This window comes from Penicillium taxi (genome assembly GCF_028828555.1).
Source record: "Penicillium taxi strain IBT 34144 chromosome Unknown utg000004l_segment0_segment0, whole genome shotgun sequence".
In the NCBI taxonomy this organism is placed as follows: Eukaryota; Fungi; Ascomycota; class Eurotiomycetes; order Eurotiales; family Aspergillaceae; genus Penicillium; species Penicillium taxi.
Window position 1 is genome coordinate 4,982,620 of NW_026643206.1, and position 26,773 is coordinate 5,009,392.

General features: G+C 45.0%; 12 protein-coding genes across 12 annotated transcripts; 5 read left to right on the top strand and 7 right to left on the bottom strand.

The window, feature by feature from the left end:
• Window positions 1-497: 497 nt before the first annotated feature.
• Window positions 498-754, top strand: N7495_006733 (uncharacterized protein; the record flags this gene model as incomplete). The annotated part of the gene is made up of 2 exons (XM_057209384.1): window positions 498-630; window positions 702-754. 2 exons carry the CDS (start codon window positions 498-500, stop codon window positions 752-754), a joined length of 186 nt encoding a protein of 61 aa, XP_057063158.1.
• Window positions 755-1,861: 1,107 nt separating this feature from the next.
• N7495_006734 (NudC domain-containing protein) lies at window positions 1,862-2,581 on the top strand (the record flags this gene model as incomplete). The annotated part of the gene is made up of 3 exons (XM_057209385.1): window positions 1,862-2,110; window positions 2,165-2,486; window positions 2,550-2,581. The coding sequence occupies 3 exons, from the start codon at window positions 1,862-1,864 to the stop codon at window positions 2,579-2,581; spliced, it is 603 nt and encodes a 200-aa protein (XP_057063159.1).
• A 2,254-nt stretch (window positions 2,582-4,835) lies between these two features.
• Window positions 4,836-5,457, top strand: N7495_006735 (uncharacterized protein; the record flags this gene model as incomplete). The annotated part of the gene is made up of 2 exons (XM_057209386.1): window positions 4,836-5,225; window positions 5,278-5,457. 2 exons carry the CDS (start codon window positions 4,836-4,838, stop codon window positions 5,455-5,457), a joined length of 570 nt encoding a protein of 189 aa, XP_057063160.1.
• Window positions 5,458-5,987: 530 nt separating this feature from the next.
• On the bottom strand, window positions 5,988-6,623 carry N7495_006736 (uncharacterized protein; the record flags this gene model as incomplete). The annotated part of the gene is made up of 1 exon (XM_057209387.1): window positions 5,988-6,623. The coding sequence occupies one exon, from the start codon at window positions 6,621-6,623 to the stop codon at window positions 5,988-5,990; it is 636 nt and encodes a 211-aa protein (XP_057063161.1).
• Window positions 6,624-8,341: 1,718 nt separating this feature from the next.
• On the bottom strand, window positions 8,342-9,199 carry N7495_006737 (uncharacterized protein; the record flags this gene model as incomplete). The annotated part of the gene is made up of 3 exons (XM_057209388.1): window positions 8,342-8,534; window positions 8,605-8,873; window positions 8,942-9,199. 3 exons carry the CDS (start codon window positions 9,197-9,199, stop codon window positions 8,342-8,344), a joined length of 720 nt encoding a protein of 239 aa, XP_057063162.1.
• A 567-nt stretch (window positions 9,200-9,766) lies between these two features.
• On the bottom strand, window positions 9,767-11,425 carry N7495_006738 (2-(3-amino-3-carboxypropyl)histidine synthase subunit 1/2; the record flags this gene model as incomplete). The annotated part of the gene is made up of 1 exon (XM_057209389.1): window positions 9,767-11,425. One exon carries the CDS (start codon window positions 11,423-11,425, stop codon window positions 9,767-9,769), a length of 1,659 nt encoding a protein of 552 aa, XP_057063163.1.
• A 245-nt stretch (window positions 11,426-11,670) lies between these two features.
• On the bottom strand, window positions 11,671-12,807 carry N7495_006739 (maleylacetate reductase; the record flags this gene model as incomplete). Its single annotated transcript, XM_057209390.1, has 2 exons — window positions 11,671-12,218; window positions 12,282-12,807. The coding sequence occupies 2 exons, from the start codon at window positions 12,805-12,807 to the stop codon at window positions 11,671-11,673; spliced, it is 1,074 nt and encodes a 357-aa protein (XP_057063164.1).
• A 480-nt stretch (window positions 12,808-13,287) lies between these two features.
• On the bottom strand, window positions 13,288-14,567 carry N7495_006740 (WD40 repeat domain-containing protein; the record flags this gene model as incomplete). Its single annotated transcript, XM_057209391.1, has 2 exons — window positions 13,288-14,158; window positions 14,212-14,567. 2 exons carry the CDS (start codon window positions 14,565-14,567, stop codon window positions 13,288-13,290), a joined length of 1,227 nt encoding a protein of 408 aa, XP_057063165.1.
• Window positions 14,568-15,484: 917 nt separating this feature from the next.
• N7495_006741 (alpha/beta hydrolase) lies at window positions 15,485-16,771 on the top strand (the record flags this gene model as incomplete). The annotated part of the gene is made up of 2 exons (XM_057209392.1): window positions 15,485-15,891; window positions 15,949-16,771. 2 exons carry the CDS (start codon window positions 15,485-15,487, stop codon window positions 16,769-16,771), a joined length of 1,230 nt encoding a protein of 409 aa, XP_057063166.1.
• A 186-nt stretch (window positions 16,772-16,957) lies between these two features.
• Window positions 16,958-17,273, bottom strand: N7495_006742 (uncharacterized protein; the record flags this gene model as incomplete). Its single annotated transcript, XM_057209393.1, has 2 exons — window positions 16,958-17,189; window positions 17,248-17,273. The coding sequence occupies 2 exons, from the start codon at window positions 17,271-17,273 to the stop codon at window positions 16,958-16,960; spliced, it is 258 nt and encodes an 85-aa protein (XP_057063167.1).
• A 4,415-nt stretch (window positions 17,274-21,688) lies between these two features.
• On the top strand, window positions 21,689-22,627 carry N7495_006743 (alpha/beta hydrolase; the record flags this gene model as incomplete). The annotated part of the gene is made up of 1 exon (XM_057209394.1): window positions 21,689-22,627. The coding sequence occupies one exon, from the start codon at window positions 21,689-21,691 to the stop codon at window positions 22,625-22,627; it is 939 nt and encodes a 312-aa protein (XP_057063168.1).
• A 2,395-nt stretch (window positions 22,628-25,022) lies between these two features.
• N7495_006744 (autophagy protein 5) lies at window positions 25,023-26,078 on the bottom strand (the record flags this gene model as incomplete). Its single annotated transcript, XM_057209395.1, has 3 exons — window positions 25,023-25,423; window positions 25,473-25,905; window positions 25,962-26,078. The coding sequence occupies 3 exons, from the start codon at window positions 26,076-26,078 to the stop codon at window positions 25,023-25,025; spliced, it is 951 nt and encodes a 316-aa protein (XP_057063169.1).
• Between the last annotated feature and the right edge of the window lie 695 nt (window positions 26,079-26,773).

A 26,773-nucleotide genomic window follows, 5' to 3' on the forward strand; every position in this document is an offset into this window, starting at 1 on the left:
TCGGGCTTTCGGGATCAAGAGTGATTAGGTAGAGGTTCAACGGACCGTAGTGCCGGGTCGGGAATGAATCCAGGGGGTTAAAAAGAGACGGTGAGTCTATTGTGTACAATCTAGAAAGCAAAAATTACTAATTGTATGATTTGTGGCTCGTGACCAGTGTCTTGAAAACCTGTAATTTATCATTATTTATTTTTGTTTTTGATTTATTAGTTATTTCATCATCTACGTACTTTCCTTTGTACTTGCCTTTCGACTATATAAAGGGGGTTCCTTATACCTCAAAGCTTTTTCTATTTTCTAAGCATTCAAATCTACACTGAACAAGGATTCTGATAATCTTTGAAGTCTAAACTATTATCGTCTTCTCGACTCACACACCTCATACATCTATCATCAACCATCAACTATCAACCATCCACCATCCACCTTCCATCATCCATCATCCGTCATCTATCATCCATCATCCATCATCCATCATCCATCATCCATCATCCACCATGGACCCAATCGTCAAAGCCGAAAAGCCCAGAGTTGAGGAGGATCGCAAAGGTGTTCACTGTGTTGAATTCTACCAGCAAAAATGGGCAAAGATGAGAGAAGATACCGACCGACAGATTGCCAGAATCAGAGGTACGATATACAATACAACACGCCTTCCAACCTTGGAAGGTGATCAAAATCATCAGCTAATAATATCTTAGAGCAAGAGAGACTTGAGGATGAACGACGGGCGGCCAAGAAGGAAATGAATTGATCCATTCTCCATTCTTTTTTCCCGTCTTGCTCCACTCGGAATATATACGGAACCTTTCTTTTCGTGCTTATATTTTCTTTTTTCTTCTCTGTTTCTATTTTTTGGTTTGCATGGGTTAAGCAAAGGTATGGGAAAGGATAACATTCATTTTGGAGTTTCTGTTTCATTGGTTCGTTCTGGCTAGAGCAGGGATATGAATTTGGAATTATACAGCCACAATTACGCTGGGCCAGCTGTATCGATTTTATAGCCGACCAATTAACAATTTTACAAGTTCTTTGTCCTGTCCTCTAAGATCTAAAGATCTCGGACGTCGGATTCGACATATTTCATTCGTAGATCCGATACTGCACGTATGATTAACCGGAGAGCTGTCTTTAATGTACACTCGTGGGCGTATTTAGGCACATTAGGCAGCTTTCAATCCAGCTGCCAAAATAATTCTCGGCTTACATCTTCTCCATTTTCATCTCTTTGCTTTTTCCAATACCGGGAGCTTGGGGCCGCATACGAAACACATACGAGAGAGCACATTGAAGGGTTTCAAACTGCATTTCAGCCAGCCTCTCACAATGCTATTGTCGCAGCGGTGTGACCTACATCTACAGGCTTGAAAGAGCATGTGTATTTTGGTGCCCAGCGTTAGTGCCATCGCCGGACAAGTGCTAAGTTGACAGCAGTTCCGTAGCGTTGTAAGGTGTCGATCAATCAAGTTAAGTGGATACCATTCGCTCCTTTGAAGTTTGATTTCTGGGTCAAGATACGATAGATAGAGATATGTCATAACTAATAGACCAGTCTTCTGTGACGCAAGGAGTGGAGAATGTGAGACGCGTATAGCGCGGTTATCGTATGATCCTTTGAAGGGCAGAAATGATATATGCAATTGGATTTTTCTTTTTTCTTTTCAAAGTGAAATCAAATAAAGCATTGACCATAACGATATCTTATCACTTAGTTCAAATGTATAGTTAGCCCAGTAATAGACTTGAAGTAGAAATCAATAAGCGTGACCAATCATATTAAAGTCCAAGCTTCCTCGAACTTCCATCTTTCCTTTCTTGGCAAAATACATCCCACATCTACAACAACGCTTCACACTACACCATGTCTTCCGCCGATCCTGAACAGAACCTCTCCCCGGCAGAATTAGCTGAACGTGATCGTAAGGAGCAAGAGCGCAAGGATCAGCAGGAAGCCGAGCAGGCCAAGCTGCCTTACAAATGGACCCAGACTATTCGCGACCTCGAGCTCACAGCGCCTATTCCGGCCAACATCAAGGGCCGCGACATGGTCGTCGTGCTTACCAAGAGCAAGATCCAGGTTGGCATCAAGGGACAGGACCCTATCATCGAGGTACGCTGGCAGATCATCGGAGAAAAGTGACTTGGCACTGACCACATAATTCAGGGTGATTTTCCTTATCCTATTCTCGTCGATGAATCCTCTTGGACCCTCGAAACCACACCCACCCCGCCCGGCAAGGAAGTCAGCGTGCACCTTGACAAGGTGAATAAGATGGAGTGGTGGCCCCATGTTGTCAAGACTGCTCCTAAGATCGACGTCACGAAGATCACACCCGAGAACTCGAGCTTGAGCGATCTTGACGGAGAGACCCGCGCTATGGTGGAGAAGATGATGTATGACCAGCGACAGAAGGAAGCCGGTGGCCCGACAAGTGATGAACAGAAGAAGATGGATCTTCTGAAGAAGTTCCAGGCCGAGCATCCCGGTATGTTAGAGTTATCATCTGGCTAGTTGCCGAATATTGAGGATGTGGGCTAATATTCAGCAGAAATGGACTTCTCCAATGCGCAGATTGGCTAGATCCGAGTTTGTATTATCGACTCCCTTCAAAACGATGCAGAATATGCAGGTCTCCCGAATAGACTACGAATCATGAATTATACGCCTTCAAGTTTGATGGCGTTGGTCCCAAATGAATGATGAGATGCATGATGTCCATCATCCCAGAAAATAACAAGATCTGGGCTGGTCTTTTCCGACTGTTCTACCTGTATGATTTTACTTTTGCTGCTCAATATCTCATGGACCCAATCGTCAAGACAACCTCACAGCCCGGAGGTAGTACCAGTCCCCCGTAAGCAGCTCTCAACCCTCTAGAATTCATCCATGTCTGTTAAATTCAGCCATTGAATCCATGAGTATAGTTAGATTGGGCTGTTTCATAGATCCCGTAAGATAAAAACTAAGTCCCACTCCCCACTCTGTAAGGATACCTAGATACGAAGATTACCCTAGCAATCCATAAATGATATCCAATTCCCTTGATTCTCACCACCAATTGAATATGCTCTCTTGAGAAAACTCAGTTGCTTTGCAGTAATTTCCAATCTAATGTTAGGCCAGGTCTAGCTAGAAGGGCCTGGTTCTGGCTGTGGAGTTTAGTAAGTACTGCAATCCTCGTATCAGTCCACTCCATACACCTTACATCCCTGGCTCCGATTTGACATGTCCGCTACTTGATAAAGAACTCCATTTTACCAGTGGAGTGGAACAATATGCATCTTCCCGGTCTCTTGGGCCCATGTAAGGGAAAATTCCTCTCAGAAGATTTCATGGATGGTCTAGAGTGTTAATCAGGCGTCCGACCTGATCTGCACAGTAATTAGCCTAAGGATTGGGTTCGTTGATCTTGTCGATCATCTAGTTACAAGGTTGTACGCTGTAGTTATTAAAAGTAGTTCGCTGTCAACACTGGTAAAACAAAAGAAAAACGTTAGTACTTCGCAACACCGGCATGATACTCCGTACTATGATTTTATATTTTCGAGTAAAAAAAAGATTCAAATGAAACTTGGAGGCAGTATTAAGCCACAGGTAAGTAATACATCTAGGGTTCTTCCGTGTTAGGATAGAAAATCCGTAGATAGCTAAGTAATATTAGTAATTGAATATTGTCACTAACTATCCACTGACCGCCTTCAACTTCCCACAACACAAGAAAGAATTTCGACTCCAACTGACAATAAATCTCAAAATAGTTTAAAAACTAAAGAGCAAAAAATCTCCGATACGGGGAATCGAACCCCGGGCTGTCCTGTGAAAGAGGACGATGTTAACCACTACACCATGTCGGATTTAAGAATAAACAGGCCCGAGCCGCGGATCGAACGCGGGACCTCGCGCAGGAGTGCTTAGGAGTTGCTGCCCTAAGCGCGAATCATACCACTAGACCACCCGGGCTGTTATTGTATGATTGGATGGCAGTTTTTACCATTATATACCTACAAATCATATACTACGCAAAAGCATCACTTGGGCTACAGATGTAGGAACTTCTACACCAAGCCAAAAAAAAAAAAAAAAAAAAAAAACTGTTACCTATGTTCCAGAGAGTTCCTCCAGAGCTGGGATGGTCAGATTATTCCAACGTTAGGCTCAATTGGTGAATACCAAATCCTGATTTCAGGCTTTACGGAACACTGACGGGGACAAGTACCCAAATCCTTACGAGAAGAATATTATCAACAGTAATGCCTATTTAGGTACTGTGGGCCTAGAAGGCAGCCCACAGTGGCCTCCTGGGTGGAGACTCGATAGGTCCATGTAGCTTGAAGAAAGCCTGCAGGGAATTTCTACATAGTATAGTCGTAACTGAAAGGGAGAAGAAGCCTAACTCTACGGAATTCTTTAGTCAGCATTTCATGACGAGTTAACTACTGCACCTTCCTTTTCTAGAACTATACCAGCTCCCTCCAATTCTATTTCCTTCGTCTTTCATCATGTCCCTATCCGTATTTGAACCCCCCCCCCCCCCCATGAGTCGAACCATGATGAAGACTTGAATGACAATTACTTGACAAGTCTTTCGGTGAACGAATTTGATACTATTGAGGGCTTCCAAAAGTACGTCAGATTATTATTGAGCTTGACGGTGTCGCATGACCACCTCTTTACCGACGTACCACCATCTTGGGGAGAAACAGTTTTTGCTCAAGTCAACGATGAGTTTCGATTCCGGTAAGTTGAACCCTGATATTATAATAATATCTTAAGCTAATATATCTGAATTAGTCAAACCCTGAATTCAACGGAGTTTGAGCTCCGAATTAAAACAATGCCGGTTCAGGTCCATGATGCCCATATTGGCTGGGTACACAGCGAGATGATGGAGTGGCAATTTGCAAATCTTCTCAGTCGAGCGGAGGTGGAGCTTTGTCGTTCCAACGTCGGCACAACAATTGACTTCATCAAAGGATCTAAAATGCAGCCAGATTTGTATTTTTGGGTTAATCGGACCACGTTGCCGACCTTCTCAATCGAGACTGGGTGGAGTGAGTCATTTCCGCGGCTCCTTCGAGATAAAGAGCTCCTTTTAGATGGAAGCCAGGGAGCATGCCAAACCGTCATGATAATATCATGGCGAAAACATGTTAGAAACAGAGTTGCAGGAAACATGCAAGTCTGGAAATGGGACCAGGGACAAAAGACCCTGAGTCAAACTCTGGTATATTAAGGTATGTTAAATTTCTGTTCAAGTCACTTTCTGATCTTGATAGCAAATTTTTCCTCGGCCCACCAATGGGCACCTTCAGACTGTCAACTTGACGCGTATGGAGATTTTTGGGCAATCAATCTTACCCGGAAGAAATCCCGCGGACACCTTTACCCTACACCTTGACAACCTGCGGAATATTGCCGGCGACGCTATCCACCTGATGGGATATACACCAGCATAGCCTGACAAGGATGACTCTTCCCAGGGCTATCACGCAACGGGTCCTTTTTTCAACGGCACCCCTGGAGGTTACGTGATGAGGGGTTACCATGGACATTAATCAGTCCATCCATACCTACCTAACCACCCAGGTACTATTGCGTTGATTACCATTGACATCCATGAATTATTCCAATATTGTTTCTTAAGATATTCACAGCCTTGGAACATTTTGACGGTAGTGATGGAATTTTTCTGTCGAAGTGACCCAATATATATCCATATATTTATGTCAAATGCTGACCACCAGCACACTTGAATAAATTGATCAAGAACCCAATTACCAAGGGATTCCAATATTCCCTTTATCCCTTTAACCCAGTCGTAGTATCGTATGTAGAGTCGCACCAAAAAAAAAAGAGGCGAGGCAGCAGAGCAAAAAAGAAACGCAAAATGCTGTGATAAGCGAGTCCAGCTCGAGTATCATGCGGTCCAGCAGCTAGCACAAATTAAGCAAGTATGTTTTCATACAGTCGTAAGGTTAAAAGTCAATCACCTGCTCTCCCATGAGGTCCTTCGGTGACGACGAATAGATTGATCATCCGCCTCTGAATGTGGTGCCGACGTTCGCCCATCATGCACCCGAGCCAAAGGCAGGGTATTGATTGGAACTACCATAGAGGAAGACACAGAGATTGATCGAGAACGAGTAAACACAGACGATTGACGTGGAGAGTAAGCAGGCGGTGGAGTTTCCCTGGTTGCAGTAGAAGTATTACCATAACTACTCGGGTAAGAGATATCGGAAGAATTGTCTGATGTATCATCTCCATCATAGATATCCTTCTCATATTGGAAGCCAGTCTCTGACGATATTGGGGGATCGCGTAGGTGTGACTCAAGCGTCTTTTCGTTGATGCTCATCGGGCGCGGAGTGTACTGCGGAAGCGGGACCACACTTGCATAGCCCCCATCGTCCGAGCCATCGGGCGGGGGTCCGTGCAAACCCGTCAGATTCGGAGTTGAGGCTCGGGTGAATCCGCCCTCAGCTGAGAGAATGAACTGGCCTGTGTGAATACCGTGGCGAGTGTGATTCTGAGAATTCACTCCTGGTGTCTTGGGTTCAGAGGGCAGTTGGGTATCCTCCCCGCGGGTGAGGCACCCGCAGAGCATCGTTAGCAATGACATTGCTGGTTGATGCTTTGGGCAGTTGGATGCAGAAGTGAGAAATTCCCGAGGTCCGTTGAAGTGAGTAGAGAGAGCAAAATGTTCTCAGAGAAATTAAATCTGAATTTGAAGCTATATCATCCCGTATTGAAGACAGTTGTAACGATAATATGGTAGATTTAGCTGCAATTTCGTATAGCGATGTAGTAGCTATGGAGTATTCCCCATAGGTATCAGAAGCCTCTGAGATAGGACCTTGGGAGGGGGAAAATAAATGGAAAGCCTCAGGTGAGAATTTCAGTCACGATTATGAGGGAAAGAAAAAGAGAGCTGTGGAAGAGGGTAGATTATTTGAGGCAGCCGCAGGCATCCAGATTCTTGACATTGACACCTGACATATCAGGCCCTAACACAGATCACAGCGCTAGAGCAGGTATTTTAGGGTTCGTTTGAATTTATATTAGCGTTTGAATCTAAGAACATGCTCATTGCTCATTTCTATGAGGATACTCAGGTAATTTTGATACCTTTGAACGGGTTATATATGTTCTCGGGCTATGTGGAGCTCTAGAAAGAGCCCTAACTTCTACGTTCATCCTACCTAATCACGACGAGAAATTTAATTTGGTATATCAAATCATTGCAAGTTTTCAATAAATTCTATTTGGCCTCAGCTCATAGATGTGACTGAAATTTGAAATTTATCAGCTTCTCACTTCCAAGTGCTTGGAGTGGTTCGTACTTCTTGTTATAGTTGACTGCTAGACTTGAAAATAATGCTGGCATAACTCAATATGAGCAAAACAGAGATGTGCAGGCTTTTATGGTCATTAACACGCAGCTCACTCGCGCGATGGAATTTCTTCTTTTCCTTGTTTACCCATTTTGATTTTGGACTTCAGACCTCGCGCTTTCTTCACACACTGCCCTCCAAACCTTTCCCACCAACATACTCAGCTTTCCTCCTCTCAACCCCAACATTGTAGACAGTTTTACCCTTCCCACTAGATCTGAAACTTAGTTCATTGTTGGGATCCCTCTGGTGAATGTGACATATGGAATGTTATTGCTTTCATTTCGCTTGACAAGGTGCGGTACCACACACGAAGCACTCAAAAATAAGTCCCCACGTGTGGACCACTTGACTGGGAATTAATACGTCAACACCTCTAATTCGGAAAGCAAAGTCCTCGTCCGGACGTAGAGGGGGTTATGGTCTTTATTTCTGAACCATCCCCAAGGAATATCAATTTTGAAAATCGACGGAAAGTCTGCGCTAGCTAATTCCCGAAAGTAGTCGGTTTCATGCATCGAGCCTAGTCGATAGACTACTGCTTGCGTGAGGTCACCTAGCTCGTCCTTTAGCATCTAAACACCTTTCAGGATATCTTTCAACCCATAATGAGTAGCTATATATGGGCCGAGTTCGTCAAACCCTGGGAAGGACGTCAGGTATTCGTGTGCAAGAATACGAGCCCGTTGAGTCGACCGTCCAGCAGACATAGCTTCTTCAACTCATCTTCCCCTGATGGAAATGGTGGTATGGCGCGGGGTTCCGGCCATTTAGCCTTGTAGCTTGCGAGTGGAAGGCCTAGGCGTTTCTTATAGCTGCTTTCCCAATCGTCGTCTTATGCAGCGAAGAATATCTGCTGCTGCTCGCCAGCAAGCCCATCCATTTCACGCTATCATGGACATATGTTGTATTACTCGAAGCCTCCCTGAGGCCTTCTACTCGCAAGCTATAAGGCTAAATGGCTGGAACTCCGCGCCATACCACCAATACGACCAACACTTCCACTAGCGCTCCATGACGAGGATTCACCGAAATCATCTGCTGCTGCGACCGATGTCGCATTCATGAACCGTACATTAATATCAGGGTTCAATAGCCACCCATAAGAATAACATGATGTGATGAATAGAGTGACCGGGCTTGAAAGCTGTAGCAGGTTATGGACATCTTTCATTTGAAAAATAGGCTCCTTTCCAATAACTAAACCACCAGTAGCAAGTGGCCACCTCGTATGTGGTCGTCCCATGGCCGAAGATGAGAATTATCAAGTGTTCTCCATTAACTGCTGCCTCTTGAGCTTGCTCTCGAAGCGTGCCAAGGTACCGTTCCGACAAGTTCTCTCTGGAAACCACCCGAATATTCTGAGCGACATCGATCTTTGGCAGCATTCCAGCATCGAGGACGACTCGTCGTTCACCATGAGCATACTCAGTGTACTTGTCTACCAGACGCGATGGATCCTCACATGTCATCCAAAGCTGGCTAGGTCGTACTAGTACTGACTATCAGCTAAAGCGCAAAAGAGATTAGACCAAGAGGGACTTACTGGTGGGAAAGCCAGGGGAAAGTAAGTGGTGGAAAGGTAGAAATCTGATACAATCCATACATCCGATTTGTGGGCAGGAGATGCGATATTTTTAACATCAGTGATGGTCAGAAGGGCGAGTATGCGATGGTGCGGAGGAATATCGGGCGGGCAATGCGTTAGGAACTCTCTTCCTGACAATTCTCTTTCAGTTCCAGTTTGCCGTCCCATAACGTTAAAGGACTCCAAGTCATCTGGACGGATGGAAGGCCCCGCCATGAGGGAAACTCCTGATGGAAACTGCTCAGAACCGATAGAAAGATTTGATGGAAAGTGTTAGGAAAAGTGCCGGTGATGATGACGAGGGAATATGGAGGCATAAAACCTGATATAATAGTACCTGTACGCCACAACTGCTGGTGGAAGGAATGAAATTTCCAAATTGGAGCCGAAAATGAGAGTTCGTGCTCACGTGTAGTTGGTGCGGAATCTTCGCTGCTTATTCGAGTCGATGTCCAACGGCATAAATATCATAATGAGAAGTTTATCAGGGAAACCGCATACTTAGGTAAATGACAGTGGAAGAATATCCACTATAGTGGGGATAATCAGAGAGGTGTGGAGAAAGGAAAGTCAAGTTCTTTAGAAGAGTCGGTTTTATACCATGAATTCAAATCAAATAATTAGTAGAATGAATAAGCAGCGAAATAAAAGAGAATAGTGATATTAATCTCAAGTCATAGTGAAAGTAAGGTTAGTCTCGGACAGACTATAACGAAGTAGCCAATTTCAAGTCATGAATGTAGATTGGTTGATAGATGTATAATGGAGAATGCTTAATGCTTCTCATCTGAGCCACCGGCAGTGTATCCCCCTAGCAATACCCTTGCGCCCTTCTTTGACCAATGTGCTATCATCCCCGTCCTCATCATCATATCGGATATCGAAGTCACTTCCAAGTCCCTTCCATGTGCGCTGCGACTTGAGGAATTCCGCCGCTGGAGATATAGAGTTACCAATCATTGCAATATCACCCTTAGTCCTCCGAGCCAAAGCCCTAGCAGCAGATGGCTTAGAAGATCCATCAACCTGAGAAACCGATGGTGTAGTATCGCGCATGGGCCGTGAATGCGAAACATAACGCCCAGTACGCAAGTCAAACTCTGGAGGTGCAGACTCAGGTTCTGACATATCGCCCTCATCATACTCTGCATTGTCATTTGACATCTTCTGTTCATCGCTCTTCTCTTCAGCGGGCTGATCAAGGATAGCCTGGAAATCACTCTGCCATGCTCCTGTCCACAGCCGCTCTGCATCGCTCTTCAGGGCTAGCTCTAGTTCGAATGGAGTAATAACGGGCTTCCAGAAGTCCTTGCTATCAACAAGTGAGCTCTCCCAGCAGCCAATGACTACCCAACCACCAATCTCGCTGAAGTTGGCAATCTTGGCAGCGTTCAGTTTGCCGACGACAAACATGTAGCTTTTCTTTCCTGCTGACGCAATTCGTTCCTTGACATGCTCCACGATGTGTAGGTAGTTCTTCACACTCAAGGTGTTGATCAAAATTCCCCAGATGGGAACCGTGGTCAAAGATGTCAACAGGGCATAGCGTCGCCGCAAGGCTGCAGCTGTGGATGCTGGTAGTGGCTTGACATCGCCGTTGCCCGGGTTGTTTGTAGGATAAATATGAATGGCAGCAACACGAGATGCAAGAGTTAACAGAAGAGCAGTCGGTGGGTCGGAGATGTGGAACAGTTGCCAGTCTGACAAGGTCTCCGGTGCTTCACTAACAGACTCGGGGACTGTACGATTGGGAATAGGTGAAGAGGGTTCATGGAGCAGCTTTGTAGCGAACAGATTGGTATATCCATCCTCGACCAGGCGATCGTGTAGCATAGCCACATAATCGATGAATGTGACATCTGCCCCGATGATGACCTTGGTGGTCAGGTCAGAATAGGTCGCTTTAAAGGCATTCACAACCGGGTTCAAGTTCAGAGGTTTGCGGGTAAAGACATGGATCACTGGCAGTCTTGCTGTTGGCGAAAGGCAAGATCTTCCGTAGTGTACCACGATGTCTGCATCCACATGCTCCGCGGCTACCTCATCGACACAGCAGGTCCCGTACGAGGTGTCGGCCAGAATATAAAGACGAGGAGACCACTTCTCCGTATGATCCACAGATAGTTGAGCAACAGACTCGGTGATGGTTCCTGCCTCGGTATTGTCATTTGATTTGATGTTAACTTCGGAGATGAGGCCACGGCTCAGCAATTGGAAAATCCGAGGCGCATCCGGGAGCATATCATCAGGGAACTGAAGTGCAATGCGCTTGTATCGTGCATCACGGATCTCCTTCAGTGTGCGCTCGATGTCGTAGGTGATGGAGAGTTCGTCATCGGAGATTGGTTGCGACCCTGTGCTCACGGCTACGGGCTCCCTTTCTTCGAGGATTCGATCGTCGGGGGTTGATAGTACGGGTGCTGCCTCCATTTCTGACCCCATTCTCTCCGGAAAATAGGGTTGGGGTGTTTTAAGTGACGGTTGAGTGAACGTGCGAAATTGTGAAAATGTTCGGAGAAAAAATGAACCCCCACTTTGCCCGCCGGAGATAACAATTACCAGCAGCCGATCGGAGCCCAACTGTCAACTCTTCAAGCTTATATCCAAGATACAATTACAATATTAATCCCGTGAATATATATAATTTTATATTTTGATCAAATCATCCATGTTATATATACAGCTATCTATAAATCCGCACGAGCGGGTTCACCCGCCCAAACTCTACGAATAACCTCGCGAATGGGTTCGCGTTCAATCGGTCGGGGGTTCCAGTAAGCGTTTGAGACAGCGATATCAGCAGCCTTGTCGACATCCTCCTCCTTCAGACCGTATTCCTTCAATCCGCGCTTAACCTGCAACTTCTCCAGAAGAACATTGAGGCCGTGAATCGCATCACCGTTGCTCTCGGGAAGTGCCTCAGCAAGCGATTTCATGGCATCTGGGATGTTGGGGGCGTTGTAGGAGATGGCGTGGGGCAACACGGCAGTGTGAGTCTCTGCGTGGGGGAGGTTGAAGCTGCCACCTAGGGTGTGGCACAGCTTGTGGTGGATAGACATGCCCACGCTGCCCAGGCAAGTTCCACACAACCAGGCACCGTATAGAGCCTTCGATCGGGCTGATTGAGAGGAGGGGTTTTGGACAATTTCTGGAAGAGCGGACGCGAGTGCCTTGGTGCCTTCAATGGCCATCATCTTGATGATTGGGTTGGTGTTGCGCGCGTAGAGGGCCTCGACTATTTCGAAGCTGTATTAGTGGCTTGAGGCTTACGATTATGATGCTTGTATTTATAACTTACCAGCATGGGCAATCGCATTGACACCGCTGGTAGCGCTCATAGATGCGGGCAGAGTCATGGTCAAGTCAACATCATAGATGACGGTACCAGGCAGGATCTTAGGGTCAGAACGAGTCTTTTTCAGACCGTCGGCGGTCTCGCCTAGGATGGGAGTCATCTCACTACCAGCATAGGTAGTAGGGATGCAAATATGAGGTAGTCCAGTCCGAATGCTAATCGCCTTGCCGAGGCCGATGGTGCTTCCGCCGCCAATGGAGATGACCGAGTCGGCACCCTGTGCCTTCGCATACTCGAGTGCCTTGTCGGTAATGTTTGTGGGAGTGTGCATGGTTGCTTCGCCGAAGATGCCAGCAACCTGGCCCTTCAAAACATCTTTCACGGTCTCGGCATGGCTGACCTGTTGAGGAGTGGAAAGAACCAGCGGAGCTTTCAGTTGTAGGCGGGCGATCTCCTCGGGGAGTTTCTGAAGAGTCCCACTGCCGAATATGACACGGCCGGGATTGGGGGTGTACTCGAATGCGTCCATTTTGAAATTAAAAAAAATGTACTAAGATATTTAAAGAAGAAGGAGAGCCGCAGTCTTATTTATTCTCCTAAGACCCACTCTGATTTCATAAGTCGCCGCGGGGCCTGTGGGGTGGTAGATCAGGTAAGCCTCATTTCGATCAAGCTTTAGTTTCTATTTTAATCTTATATTGAGCAATTCTACTACTAATCTGTCAATTGCGATTACTGATCAATTGCGAAACCCTTAATATCTCTGTTTTCTGAGTTGGAATATTCGCATTGGCTTGTCGAGGCATCAATCTTTCCCCGCAAAGTTCGGATGAAGAATCACGGAAATCCCCCTAATCCGAGCACGAGGGAGCATTAAGACCTCGGAAATAGTCAAATCGGACTACTTCGAGTGGAGCTTAGTCGGTCTCGGTTGTGGATGATGAATATATGTATACTCCATGCTGGGTAGTGGTATGTAGTGGGTATCAGATAATGGAGTCTTGAAGTATCAGTCCAAATCGTGGAAAGCCATGACATGCTGTCCACCACTGCGGTCCTTCTTGGTCTTCTTCCGCTTCTTGTTCTCCTTTGCGCTTTGACGAACCTCACGGTCACTGTCATCAGAATCAGAATCATCACTGTCGTCGCTACCAAGCTCATGCTTTTCACCGGCCAGGGAATCACCCCCAACGGCAGCTTCATGCCAAACTTTGACTATCTGTCCACCACCGGAAACCATGCGACCCTCAACATCAAATCCAAGACCCACGACACCCTCAGTCTCGTCATGCTGGACCTCTGACACGACCTTGTTGGGTCCAATGCGAATAAACTTGACTAATCCGTTGGCTAGACCAGCTCCAACCATCTTGCCCATTCCAAGGTCATTGGGTACGACGGCCAATGTCTCAATTGACTCGCCGCCATCATCACCACCACGAACGTAGATTCGCTCGTCTTGGTCGTCCCACGCGCCCTTCTCCCATAGTGTCACAACACCGTTGGATCCACCAACGATGATCTTCTCACCCCGACTGGTTCCGCTGCAAGCCAAGCCTCCCATGTAGGCCGAGCTGATGGGTTCCTCCTCTTGATCCTCGCTGCGCACTAGCACTCCTCTCCGTAGATCTGTCACAGCCAGCGTTGTTCCGCCAGTGGTGACCCATTGCTTACTGAAGCCAGAAGTGCTAGTTTCAGACGCTGGTAGGGGAGTCAGAGATGAGATATAGTCGTCATGGGGATGGTAGGACTGTTCAGGCCGAGCTGAAATTTTAGAGTAAGGGATTCGCAGATCATAAAGATGTAAAGCACTGGAGTCTGTCGCGAGTAGAAGAGTCTGGGGAGAAAGTGCGTGAATCACGGTCGGAGAATCAATCGCTCTGGAAAACATATCAGCTTCAATGAAGTGCTGCAAAGTTTTACTAAGCCCTACCCGCTTTTCTCAAGAGGGATTGCAATCTTGTTCTCAACCCGACCACTTTCAGTCTTGGCAATCTTCACCAGGCCGTCAGTGCCAGCAGAGTAAAGCATATCTCCGTCAACTCCAAAGCCCAAGCACCGGCAGCTGCCCTTGTGTCGTCTTGTGGTCCACATTGTGTCAATGTGACCCTTACCATTGCGCGAGGATGAATTGGACGCTGTGTCATCTTCGTCAGCATCTTCAGATGGCAATCGGAAGGTCTGGACGTGGCCGCTAGCTAGACCGACGGATACGACAGGCTCCCGTGAGTGAATAGCCTGTGCGAACAGGTCCGACGAGAGCGGCAATGTGCACACTGTATCGAACATAACTGAGTGTGTATATGAGGGATCAGGAATTGATCACTCAAGGATATAGCTGTTTTAGATCTGTATCGAAATTGAAGAAGGAAGCTTGAAGGTTAAAGCTGCCTTTTTTTTCTGCGGGCCGAGGATCTTCCGCTTAGACGAATGACATCAACGGATGGGATAAGCTTAATATGAAACAGCTATCTCACTATCAATCTAAATCTATTATTTCCACAACGTACGAGGGAATGCCAAAATTGTACTCTTTTCTACGAATTTTTGGCATATGAAGCTCCCTATATTCTCTACCTCAGGGCCTTCACCTCCTCAAGAGACAAGTGCAGCTAAATCTGCAAGGGAGCTCAGGTGTTGCAACTTATTAATCTACATTTCATGCAAGCATCGTCTCAAGGCTAATCTTAACAGATCTCCTAATAACACTTTGTGGATTGCATTGTCTATCCCAATATGAACTCCAGCTATTTTAAAGCAGTTATATATATATGCTGAGTGCAGTAATTGAGTCGGGTTGTTTTAGGATGATTATATTGCTGACGCGGGGTATGGAGTAGTTGGCGTTCAGATAGTTGATACCAGATACTTAGTGAGGAGGATCTTCTAGCTGATGGTTAGATTATATGAAATTTTATGATGAAATTGAACTATTAATTACCTTGAATCGCAATTTGCAACCAGGACGTATTGTTGTATTCGTAGTTCGAAATCAGCACGTCTGATGACGTAACCAACTTCTCCATCTTATCGATGAGCCTTGATCTTTTTACCCAACAATCAACAAGGCGCATTCCCTCATTTCCATATTCCCATCAGCGCTTGCAGCATTCATTATCCAGGGCTCCCAGTCGTGGGAATCATATCTTCATACTATACATAATCACACCCATTGACTCGATTCAGTGGGGAGCTATACCGTAACCATGGCGCTGTACAACCAGACATTGGATTTCTTGACCGACTCCTGGACGAATCAGCGAACACATCTCCCATTACTAGCTGTAACAGGGGCTTCATTCACCTTTGGACTTCTGCTTCGATCGCTTTTGAGTGGTGCGGCACCTGATGTAAAGGTGTTGCCTTCACCCCGCGAAAGACTCCTTCAGGGGCTGACGGAGGAAAAGAATCGTGAACTACCTCTTCCCTTGGATGCTTTGCCCGGTGCGCGCGATGTCGCCTCCCCATATGGTTCAATCAGGGTATATGAATGGGGTCGGGAAGATGGCCCTAAGGTGTTACTCGTACACGGTATCACCACGCCATGTATCGCACTAGGCGGGTTGGCCCATGCACTGGTTGACCGGGGTTGCCGTGTTATGCTTTTCGACCTGTATGTTGTCCCACCGACTGACTGGTACTTAAACAGATCGATCTGACAGTGAATTAGGTTTGGTCGTGGGTACTCCGATTGCCCGGCCGATCTCCCCCAAGATAGTCGGCTGTTCGCGACACAGATCATGCTGGCTTTAGTCTCATCGCCCATCTCTTGGACTGGCGCCCAGTCCGGCAAATTTAGCCTCGTCGGTTACTCTCTGGGAGGTGGTATTTCTGCTGCGTTTGCGTCTTACTTCCCTCAGCTCCTATCGGCGTTGTTTCTCCTCGCTCCGGCCGGCCTAATACGCGAGTCGCAGATAACCTTCCAGAGCCGTCTTCTCTACACTGCAGGCATTATACCCGACAGCATCCTGGGTTATATTGCAGGCCGTCGCCTAGAAGCCGGTCCCTTGATGAAGCCTAAGCCCAAGAACGAGAAGATTAGCGCGTCAGCTGCACTATCCGAAGAATTTCCATCACAAAATGGAGCAGACGTTCAGATTCTCTCGAGGGAATACCCTGATATCAATTCCATATCTACTGTTACGTGGCAGGTGAAGAATCACCCTGGATTTGTGCATGCTTTTATGTCCAGCATGCGTCATGGTCCCCTCCTGGCAGAACGTCAATCGAGTACATGGGCCCAACTGGGAGAATATCTTAGTGCACAGAGCCTCTCGCCAGATAACAAAACCGAAAAAGTGCCAGGTCTACCTGCTGACAAGGTTCATATTCTATGTGGCAATAACGATGCCATAATCATCAAGGACGAGCTCGTCTCAGATGCCACAGCTGTTCTTGGCGGTAATGCGGTTTTCAAGTTCTTTGAAGCTGGCCACGAATTCCCCAGCACCAAGTATGAAGATATCGCGCAATATATCTTCAAATTTATATGAAACACTGTTCAATCTTTTTTTTTTTTTTTTTTTTTTTTTTTTCGTTCGGTTCAATTGACAAGGTATCTTTCCATAGCAAGTAGTTCAATAGGTTTAATTTAATTACACACATGCACACAAGGATATCACGCTTTAGAAAATTTCAAGATCCGGAGCTCCAGGCCCCTTCCCACAGCTTATTCACGTTCAGGCCTCGGTCCTTCGCTTTAAGATTTCATTCATTGCATTGCATTGATTTGTAAGTCTGTCGATGTGATTTGATCGGTCTGCCATCCGTGCTCCGATATAGTAGGGCCCCTCAGATGCTGATTCATGGACAAATCGATCAAGGCTAGTGCGGCTCGCTTTTTGGATCTTGACGACGTTGCTTTGGCTGAGAATGTTGGATGTGTTGCCACTGCCATTGCCATTGCTAGAACTGTAATTGACGTCGTTAGTCTTTTACTTCACTTTAATAGGTGGACGTCAGGACTTACGATGATTGAGCTTCTGGGACAGACATGATTTTGAGTTGAAGAAAAGTTTATCCTTGCCAATGATCTCACAGGACAGTAGAGTAAAAGCGGATTATATGATCTAGTAAGTTGACTAGAGGATATTGATAGACTATTGAGGAGGATCTTGTTTGAGAAGCTTGAATTGTATAATAATGGCATTTGAGTAGGAGAATTGCGCTCTTTAAGTAGCAATGCGAGGCTATGTCCGAGCCAGAGGCATACCTTGAAACACGCGAGCTTAACGACAGCCCGCATGGCCCACATGGCCAAAGTGGAACCGAAAGAAGAAAGGAATGAAGGAAAGGATCTTCATGATGCATGCACTGCATCGCAAACAGGTGGAGATGATCCACCCTGTGATACCATTCCAGTAAGGCTGGAGACGAATAGAGCTAGAACGGATGACCGCCAGGAATTTCCAAGCAGGAAAACTCATACCAAAAATAACGAAGTATAGTTGGGGAGGGCTGAATATGCACCGGATTCATACAAAACAAGCGACTAGGGTGAGACTATTAGGGTGCAGGTCAGAGACTGCGGCCAATAAGGCAGGTACTAGATGCATGGGGGGACAACTATCGCGTCCTCGATGTCCGAGTACGGCTGAATACGGGAAGCAATAAAACTGAATGATCAACATTTTTGTATACGGCACATGGCGAGCCACATGTTTCAGAGTGGGAGTAACCAGATCTAGTAAATGTACCGTGGAATGAGGGAAGGGGAGTTTATGCAAGTTCAACGGTGGGATTTTCAGTGAGAGGTCGAACAAGGGATAAAAAGCCATTTCACGCGAGGTCTCAAACTGGTCTAGAGGTCTAGATCATCCAGATTTAGTAGATCCTTGTCGGTAAAGTAAGCTAGTGCGCGTTGCTGCAATGTACGTCTCGCGTGGTAATTTGGCTTTAATTTTTTCCTTTTTTCCTTTTTTCCTTTTCTCGTTTTTTTCCATTTCTTTCTCTTTCAGAGAGAGAGAGAGAGAGAGAGAGAGAGAGAGAGAGAGAGAGAGAGAGAGTTAGAGCTTTTAGAGGAATAAACGTGGCTGATCACATGGCTATAATAGAATCTAGTCATTGAAGATTTTATAGACGGGGTAAGCTGATTGGAGTAGTTTAGACTGGAATCAAATTTTCAACATTCTTCACTATACTCGACTCTAGGGCTTTGAGTGCCCTATCAACTTGGGATATTCTTGCATCAATTGACAGAAGACCGGGGTATGGGAATTAAGGGACTCAGTTTCATGTCTACAAAGGTACGTACAGACTACTTTCTCTTCATAATTTGACCAGGTGATTTGTGATTATGAATATCTCCGGAATGCTATGACCATCCAATATTGACGCATTTAGCAAATACTAAGGGAGAGGAGATCGGCGAACACGCGATTGTGTTTCAGAGTGATCAAGGGTCTACAGAGGCGCACGTGGAATATGTAATACACTCTAAAAATGGGCTGTGACGAGTAACGTCCCGGATCCCCACAGAAGATGAATTTAGCTTCACTCTACGTCATCTACTAGATAGACCCTACTCTATATTTCACTATCGAAAATCTTTGCCTAGATATTTCGTACTTCATTGATCAAATTTCCCAATAATTGCTTGAATACTTCATTGTTAAATAATAAAGAAACCAGGACGGATTTCAAAATGTGAAGCATCCTAGAAGCGTGGGGAAATGAAACACTCTGGGTGTGGCTTCGGTCCGCCCCACCCGTAACTTACTAGGCTAGTGCCTTGGGGTATGCTAACCACAAAGGCCTTAGAGCCATATGAGATCCATCGTTTCAGATCATGAGCTTGCTTTTCCCACGCGTTCTTGAGCTTTGATCATTCCAGCCTTCATGTTTGGAGCGGGCCCGCAATGCAAGGCCCACCAACCTTATCTCTAGAGGTTCGCTAAGCGATCATTAAGTGATCTATTTACAAATTTTGTACATAGTATTCCCTCGTCCTCTTTGACTTTGACTATGTCTCAGGGTGATTGAGTTCCTTAAGTTGAAAGTCCAGCTGATTTTGGGTGGTTGTACTACTATTCAATCTTCCATTTTTGGTTCGTCATACGGAGTACTCCGTACATTTGTTGATAGCTCAGCCCTACATTATTTTGAACATAACAGCCAAGATCTTAGACTAGCAGGATCAAAAAGTCCGCAGGTTTAATGCATCTTGCAGATCAGAGCTCATCTTGGCTTTAATTTAACTTTGTACGTATCACAGTCTCCGCTAGTGATTATCAATACCTATTAGACAGGTAAAGATCATCAACCACTACATATGATCATCCCTTGACATTGTTAGCCCACACCAATTATAGGCGAGACAGCGCAGTCTGAAACGCGAAGCTCATCTCCATCACTTTTTGCAACGGCGAACGCCGGCATAGATTCCGAAGAGCCTCTGTACGTTGCCACCGCAACATGGCTGAGCGATAGAAACTCAATGCTTGATCGCTTAGGTATTTACCATGCGCCACGCGAGAATTTCATCATTTAACCGCTCACCCCCTTCCCTGCAATTTCATATGTCCGATTACACCCGAGTCCCAGTCGACCCTGAATAATATCAATTCCATGACTATAAGTCCGAAGCCCTAATGCCGATAGATTCCTGCCTCCTTGCACCGTGGAATGATAAAACATTGGTTTCCAGATGAGAACAAAATACGAGGATCGCAATATCCGTGTGGCTTGTCTTCGGCCGAAGCCCCCCCCCTTCGAACTCAGCCAAGCCACACTGATATTAAAATGCCATTACAATAAAAATCAGCTTGCCCAGAGACTGACCTGTGCTACTGAGGCTTGATTTTGATGTATGCCATAACTTTCGGCTCCGACTAAACCCAGCTATTTGGTGTTCAGCGCAATGCTTTTTCTTCTAGGCTATCTATGCTTTCTTTTTTCTCAAAGCGAGCACAGCTAGGTGAAAATAGCCTCGAAACCCCACATCGGTAGAACTGGCCATTCATAGTTAGGCTGAAACATCAGCTCAAGTTGAGAAATGCTAGTAGATGCCAGCTGGAATATGGGTCATCAATTTCGATTATAAGCCATATCTCAAAAGGGACATCCGAGGTCGGTATGGATCCTAAGTTCGATTGATGAGATTGGTCCACAGGTGAGCCAGAGACAAGCCATAAATGATCGTCATAAATTCTCAAGGCTCAGCCTTGAATGTCGTCTCTTTCTGAATACCTAGATACCGACTTCCTTTTCTAGTATCTTAATTAGGGTTTTATTCTTGGACGTCTTAAACCCCTTTTAAGTAATGTTCACTGTGCTTTCAACGATTCTTCCATTTTGCGAAGTCAACTGTCTAAGAATAAATAAATTTCTTACAGCGTTGAGACGACACCTTGCTTACTCTGAAACTTGCCTTAAATAGTAACGTTTGCTCCCTATTCTCTTACTGATATAACCCCCGAAAGCGGTGCACTGCTCAGAATATGCAAATGAGTTTTATGGACACTTGTCACACCCCCCTAATGATCGCATTCTTTTCTTATACCTATATAGTATAAAAATGAACGTAGATTTCATGAGTGCCTACCTAATAGTTTCTGAACTCCATATCGCCATGGTCGTTCGAACACTGAAGCCTTATCTTCGCGCACTAATGGAACAAATAATCTTCCACAATATAAGATCCTATATGGGAGAATGTCACACCGATCAATGACCAACATTTCACGAGCTCGTATATATGATGTACACTCTTCAAGAAGAACGTTGTAGCATGACAAGAAGGGATTTAATCATTTAGGTTTCTGATAAAGGATACTCAGGTGGATGAAGATAAAACCGTTTCCAATTGTTGCAATAAATGGTGACGTTTAGGATGTAGAACGAGAGTTATAAGGAGTGTAAGGAGTACCATGTTGGTTTACTTATTTGATCGGCTATATCTGTGATGATTGTGAAACATAGTCCACTCATCTAGTGGATTCTGAGAAAATGATGTACTAAGTAAACTCAACATAATAAAAGGCTAAGATGTATGTAAATACCTAGGTAAATAGTTACAACGCTAATAGTTAGATTCTGGCGGTGTCCACATAGGAACTCTTTATACTATAACAAGCAATTAACTAACAACATACGTAACAGAAGCCTGAGCTTGAAAGTGATATTCTAAAATCTGCATTATTTATCAAGGTAATGGTAGATAACGGAAAAGTGATATGCGATTTCATTAAATGAGATTTTGCGGGGCATCAATCTTGAAATGACGTAGTTTACTACCGATGATCTTCTCTCGAATGAATGAATGACGCAACATGAATGAGATCAACTCCTCTATATAAATAGTTTCCCTTTTCTTGTTTGATCTTGGTAACACTTGGATCTAGTTTTTGACTCCATTTCCTTGGTCATAGTGAAAAAAAACTAGTTATCCCCACACGACCCTTGATCTAGATATGGGTCTAGCTTATGCTTATCACAAGGCGATCGCATTATTTCTTCGTGGCCTTGTTAAACCCAGACTTCACCTCAACCCAAAGCCAGATGAAACAGTTTCTATTCCATCCCGCCAAAGCGACCGCACCATTAAAACTCATGTCTACAAATCAGCTTCAAAGAAAACACCTAGTCCAGTTCTAGTAAATTTCTGCGGAAGCGGGTTCGTCCTGCGCACATTCGGGACAGATGACGAATACTGTCGATTAATCGCAGACCAAACAGATTATACAGTAATCGATGTTCAGTACCGACTCGCCCCAGAGCACCCGTTCCCAGCAGCATTTGAAGATGCAGAGGATGTAGTGACCTGGATAAGATCGCAACCAGATCGCTTTGATCTATCCCACCTGTCACTATCAGGTTTCAGTGCGGGTGGAAACATCGCCCTTGCAATTTCTTCCTCATCTTCATTATTCAAATCGACAGAAAAGGGAAATATCTTCAATACAGTCATATCATTCTATGGAATTACAGATATGGCTCTGGAAACGCCGATCAAACCCATGCCCGATACTTCCAATTTCATTATGCGGAGGATCTTTCCATCTTTCTCGCATCTGTGTCACAAATGTCTTCTCATGAATGGTGCCGATCCAACAGATCTTCGAATGTCTCCTGGGTCCGCTGACCCACAGAATTTCCCAGATCATGTTTTGATCATAACAGCTGCGCAATGCTCTTTTGCTATCGAAGGTGAGAAGTTAGCAGAGAAAATTGGTAGTTTAGATGGTGGTATAGAAGGAAAACTCACGGTGTGTTGCAGGATGGATGGCTGTGCTCATGGGTGGGATAAGGAGGTTGTTAGGGGCACCTCTCAATGCAAGGCAAAGGATGAGGCGTATACTCTGGCAGTTGAAATGTTGCAAACTGGCGTGAACCAGAATATTGAGGCTTAGTGGAGCGAAGTCTGACTTGATACCCATTATATAATTGCTGGCTTGCTTTGATTTTCAAGCTCGGAATGAACGCAGCGTTTTCTCTTTCTCCAAGATTTTGATTTAAATACGCCTTAGAATCAACGAAAGCAAGCTTGATAGTAAATATGACCAAAAGCTCATTGTTCAAATGCAATATCAAAATGATACTAGGTTTCTGGATCAATGAAGGCTGACTCCCCGCCGTGAACAAAAACTGTTTTTTTTTTTTGCTCTTTTTTAATAGTTGAAATGCCCAATGACTGTAAAGCCAACCAAGAAGAATGACCGAAACACTGTACAAAATTAGCTAGCCACCTGGGTACGCACATGTACGAGTTGTACATGTGCTCGCAATTTGTCTTTTCGTCCACGACCAAAGGTTTTGTTACAGTGGGGACATTTGAGCTCATTCGGGGACACATGAGTTGACTTGATATGCCGCCAAAGGCAAGTGTCGCGAGAGAAAGTCCCATGGTATCCACATCCCTTCCAGTTACATATAATGGGCTGTGAATGATCACTAGTACCTGGTTAGAGGAAGATGGAAGAATGAAGTCCACAAGATATGTGACAAACCTGGCCCTGTCAGCTTCCTGAGAAAATTCTAAAGTTTGACCCAAATCTTCATTATTGTTGTGAACAATGAGAGGGACATCATTTGTGAACAGCTCATTGTATTCGTACGTCCCATATCTTTCCAAAGGAATCGCTGGTTGATTTTCGTCTACATGAGGAGACAAAGTTGGTCTGCCATTGTTGAATTCCTGCATAACGAACGCTTGATCGTTTGGGAAAAATGAAGTTTTCACCGTGCTGTCCTTTTCAATTGAGGTGAATTGGAGATGAGAATTATATTGAGAGTTCACAGCTGATGAAATAACTTTGGTGGAGTATGCACACTCCACACATGTGCAGACTGGCCTTATTCCCCAGTTTTGGTTCGAAGCCTGAGCTGTAGAGCTGCACCTCGGCAAAGACGTCATATTAAAGAGCAAAGAAATGTATCTTACTAGGTAGAAGATGATTTAAAGAAGGTTTAGAAAACTAAAAAAAAAAATGTGTACTTTTGCCGGGGTTAAATAAGAAATTTCTCATGGAAATTGTCATCTTCATCTTGATTATCTTCTCTTTGTTATTTTCTATTCTAGAAGGATGACCAAGGGATTGAGCTGAAGAGGAAAAATCGGTTAGCAGAAATTCAATAATTGGTGCATGGCATTGCTAGCATGTTTGAAGTCAGCACTTAGGGGGACATCCTGTTCTTGGCGTTATTGTACTGAGATCTTAAGTTGGTTCGGTGTGAGATACGCGTTGGCAGCTCAATGAACAAGGAATAATTCCTGTTTCACTCTTTCCAGACTCCGCACGGGCGAATTATCCCCTTCAGCCATGGGATATCACCATCCAATAAGCTGACACCTGGACAAACTAACAAGCGGTGAAAACGACACATGCGTAATTGCCACGGGAGACCCAGAGTATGGCGCTTGAATCCAATCATAAGTTTTGGGCTCTTCCGGATCAAGTCGTTCACCGCATCGCAAACATCGCTTGAATATCGGTGTGATTTACTAAAATGGCTTATCAGGGCAAAGGCACCACCCTGGTCAAAGTAACGAGCAGCGTTGTTGAACACACGGCCTTGATACGGTGACTAGGTTAACGCTACCTGGACAGCTCAATGCTGGCAGCTTACATATTCTACCATGATTAAAAATACCTGAGCAGTGGCACTAACAACGGCAACATCAGCAGCTGTAGTCGTAAATATCTATTCTCAAGTTTAGCCAGATTAAATTTTGGAGATATCTGTACTGAATTAGGTAGGTCCCCGAACCACGAAGGTAAAGATGTTGCTATAATGGGGCTCAAAAAGTGCATTATGCATGCAGCCCTATTACTGTAATGAACGGTACGAAAATTCCTCCAGATCAATGGTATTGACTTAAACTCGGAGATCTTAGTTTGCCGCAACATGCAGAGCAATCGGATTCTTGGGATCACGAACGGACCTTAAGACAACATATCGTTTCAAATCCGCATTAAGAAGTCGGATAAAGTCGATTATTTGTAATATCTACTGAGAAAAAACGGATGACGTGCTCATGACAACCTGGGTTTCAAGTATGTATCGACGATCTGAAGTGCAAATTTTGACTTCGGCAAATGTACTTCTCACAACTGTAGACACTGATTTCACTGGATGTTATATACACGTACGGAAGCCTTGCTCGCTAGATTAAAGACTGGTATCATGCATTATTCCGAGTTGATGAGTTGAATCGTCAGTTAAGACTGATAATAAGACCAGACTGACATTTTTTATCTAGAAGATGTCGATTATTCATCATGTCATCTTAGCCTGACCATCCCATCATCCCATCATTCGAACAACCAAGTATGCCCACCCGTCTCCATAAGCTGAGCTTCTCACCACCTCTTCGATTGGAGCTGACATGGGAAGTACGGCACCATGTAATACCGGCTTCGCAAGAACTGGTGTTCTTCGACTAGGAAAAAGGTTGGGAAGTAGCTTATTCAAGATACCGCCCACAGTTTGAACTTGCGTACTGGGACTTGATCGAGGGCTGATTGCCTGACTGGCCTGAAGATTAGTCGCTACTGAAGGTGGAAGCGGTGACTGAACAACCTTTAGTGAGGAAGAGTCTTCATCAGGTGGTAGGGGCAAGAATATCCGAATCGGGACATTGCGAAATGGTTGTGATAATGGCGGGAGGAGAACATGTGAGATGCGTTGAAAGGAAGGGAGATCCACTATTAAGCTTAGCAAATACAATTTGTTCAATTCTGGATTTTATCATACCATTTTCGACAGCTTGCCAGAGACCTGAAGAGTCCTCCTTGGAAAGACTCATAATGCCTTTGGCTGTGCCGTTCCGGAGGAAATCTGCCTCTTTGACGCTGTTGATAAATGCGTCATTCATAACCATGCCGTCTGGATCTAGGCGAACGAGATCTTCAGAAGGCCAGTCACTGAAGTGAACTGTCAACGTCCATGATAATGAAGATTGGCTGTTTCGGGAATCGTCGCCCATATTGGCTCGCTTGGTGGCTGGATCTACTCCAGCGTACAGGTCGAAAAGCAGGCCAACTGGGTAGTGCCATTTTAGAGGCACGCCCTCAAATTCAAACCAGCCTTCATGGTGCTGAGAATTTGGATTGATCAAAGAAGATGAGTAAAAGGCTCGGAGCCTTGGTAACAAAGAGGGGAGATATGAGATACGAGGAAATGAGATCTGATAAGCATTAATACAGCTAATATTAGAGGATACGTGATTATGGAAAAACTTACGAGATATGGATCGGTCTTATTGTAACTTCGACTCTCTGAAGGGGCTAAGACAATCTGCAGAGGTATCCGTCCGTCCCACACACTTCTCTGAATTGTGGATAGTGATACTTTCTCCATTCTGAGCCGAGTCGGCTGACTATGGCGAAGATAAGTCGTTACTCCAAGATCTTACCTCAGATCAGCTGAAGTCTATGCAATGCAAATTTGCACAGATCAACAGTTGAGGGGATCTACTGATGCACAAGTGGGGGGTGTCAATAAACAAGAGTTCGAGATCGTAATTGTCTTGCTGAAATGGGGATCATGATCTAAGAGACTGACTGTCCACATAAGCTATGCCGATATGGTATTCATTCCGACTGGAATCAGCGATTCAGCATTATGTCACGAATGCTGTTGATAGAGTGAGCTGTGTCGGTCGTTAAGCCGCGCGACCCCACGTGACTTGATTTAGGCCACCAATTAAACAACCCCATTGCAACCCTTATTGTCTATATCAACGTCCGACTGTATAGAAATTTTACAGCAAACGCATGGTAGCATTACCATAGTTAAATGACTACTTAGTGTGCTAAAGCATATTGGCCTAAGCAGATGTTGCCACAATAAGGACCAGACTTTAAAGTCAGGAATGTCTTAACCATTAAGCTCAGCCCTTGATTATGTTTTGTCTCTAATCGCTTGCGATGATCAAGATGGCACTCTCCGCTCTCAAAAGGCCTCATAGTACTGAGAAGCTATAATCTTGACCTTGATGTTTTAAACCGACAACGACTCTCTAATATCTGTTTGGTCACATCACTAAATTTTGT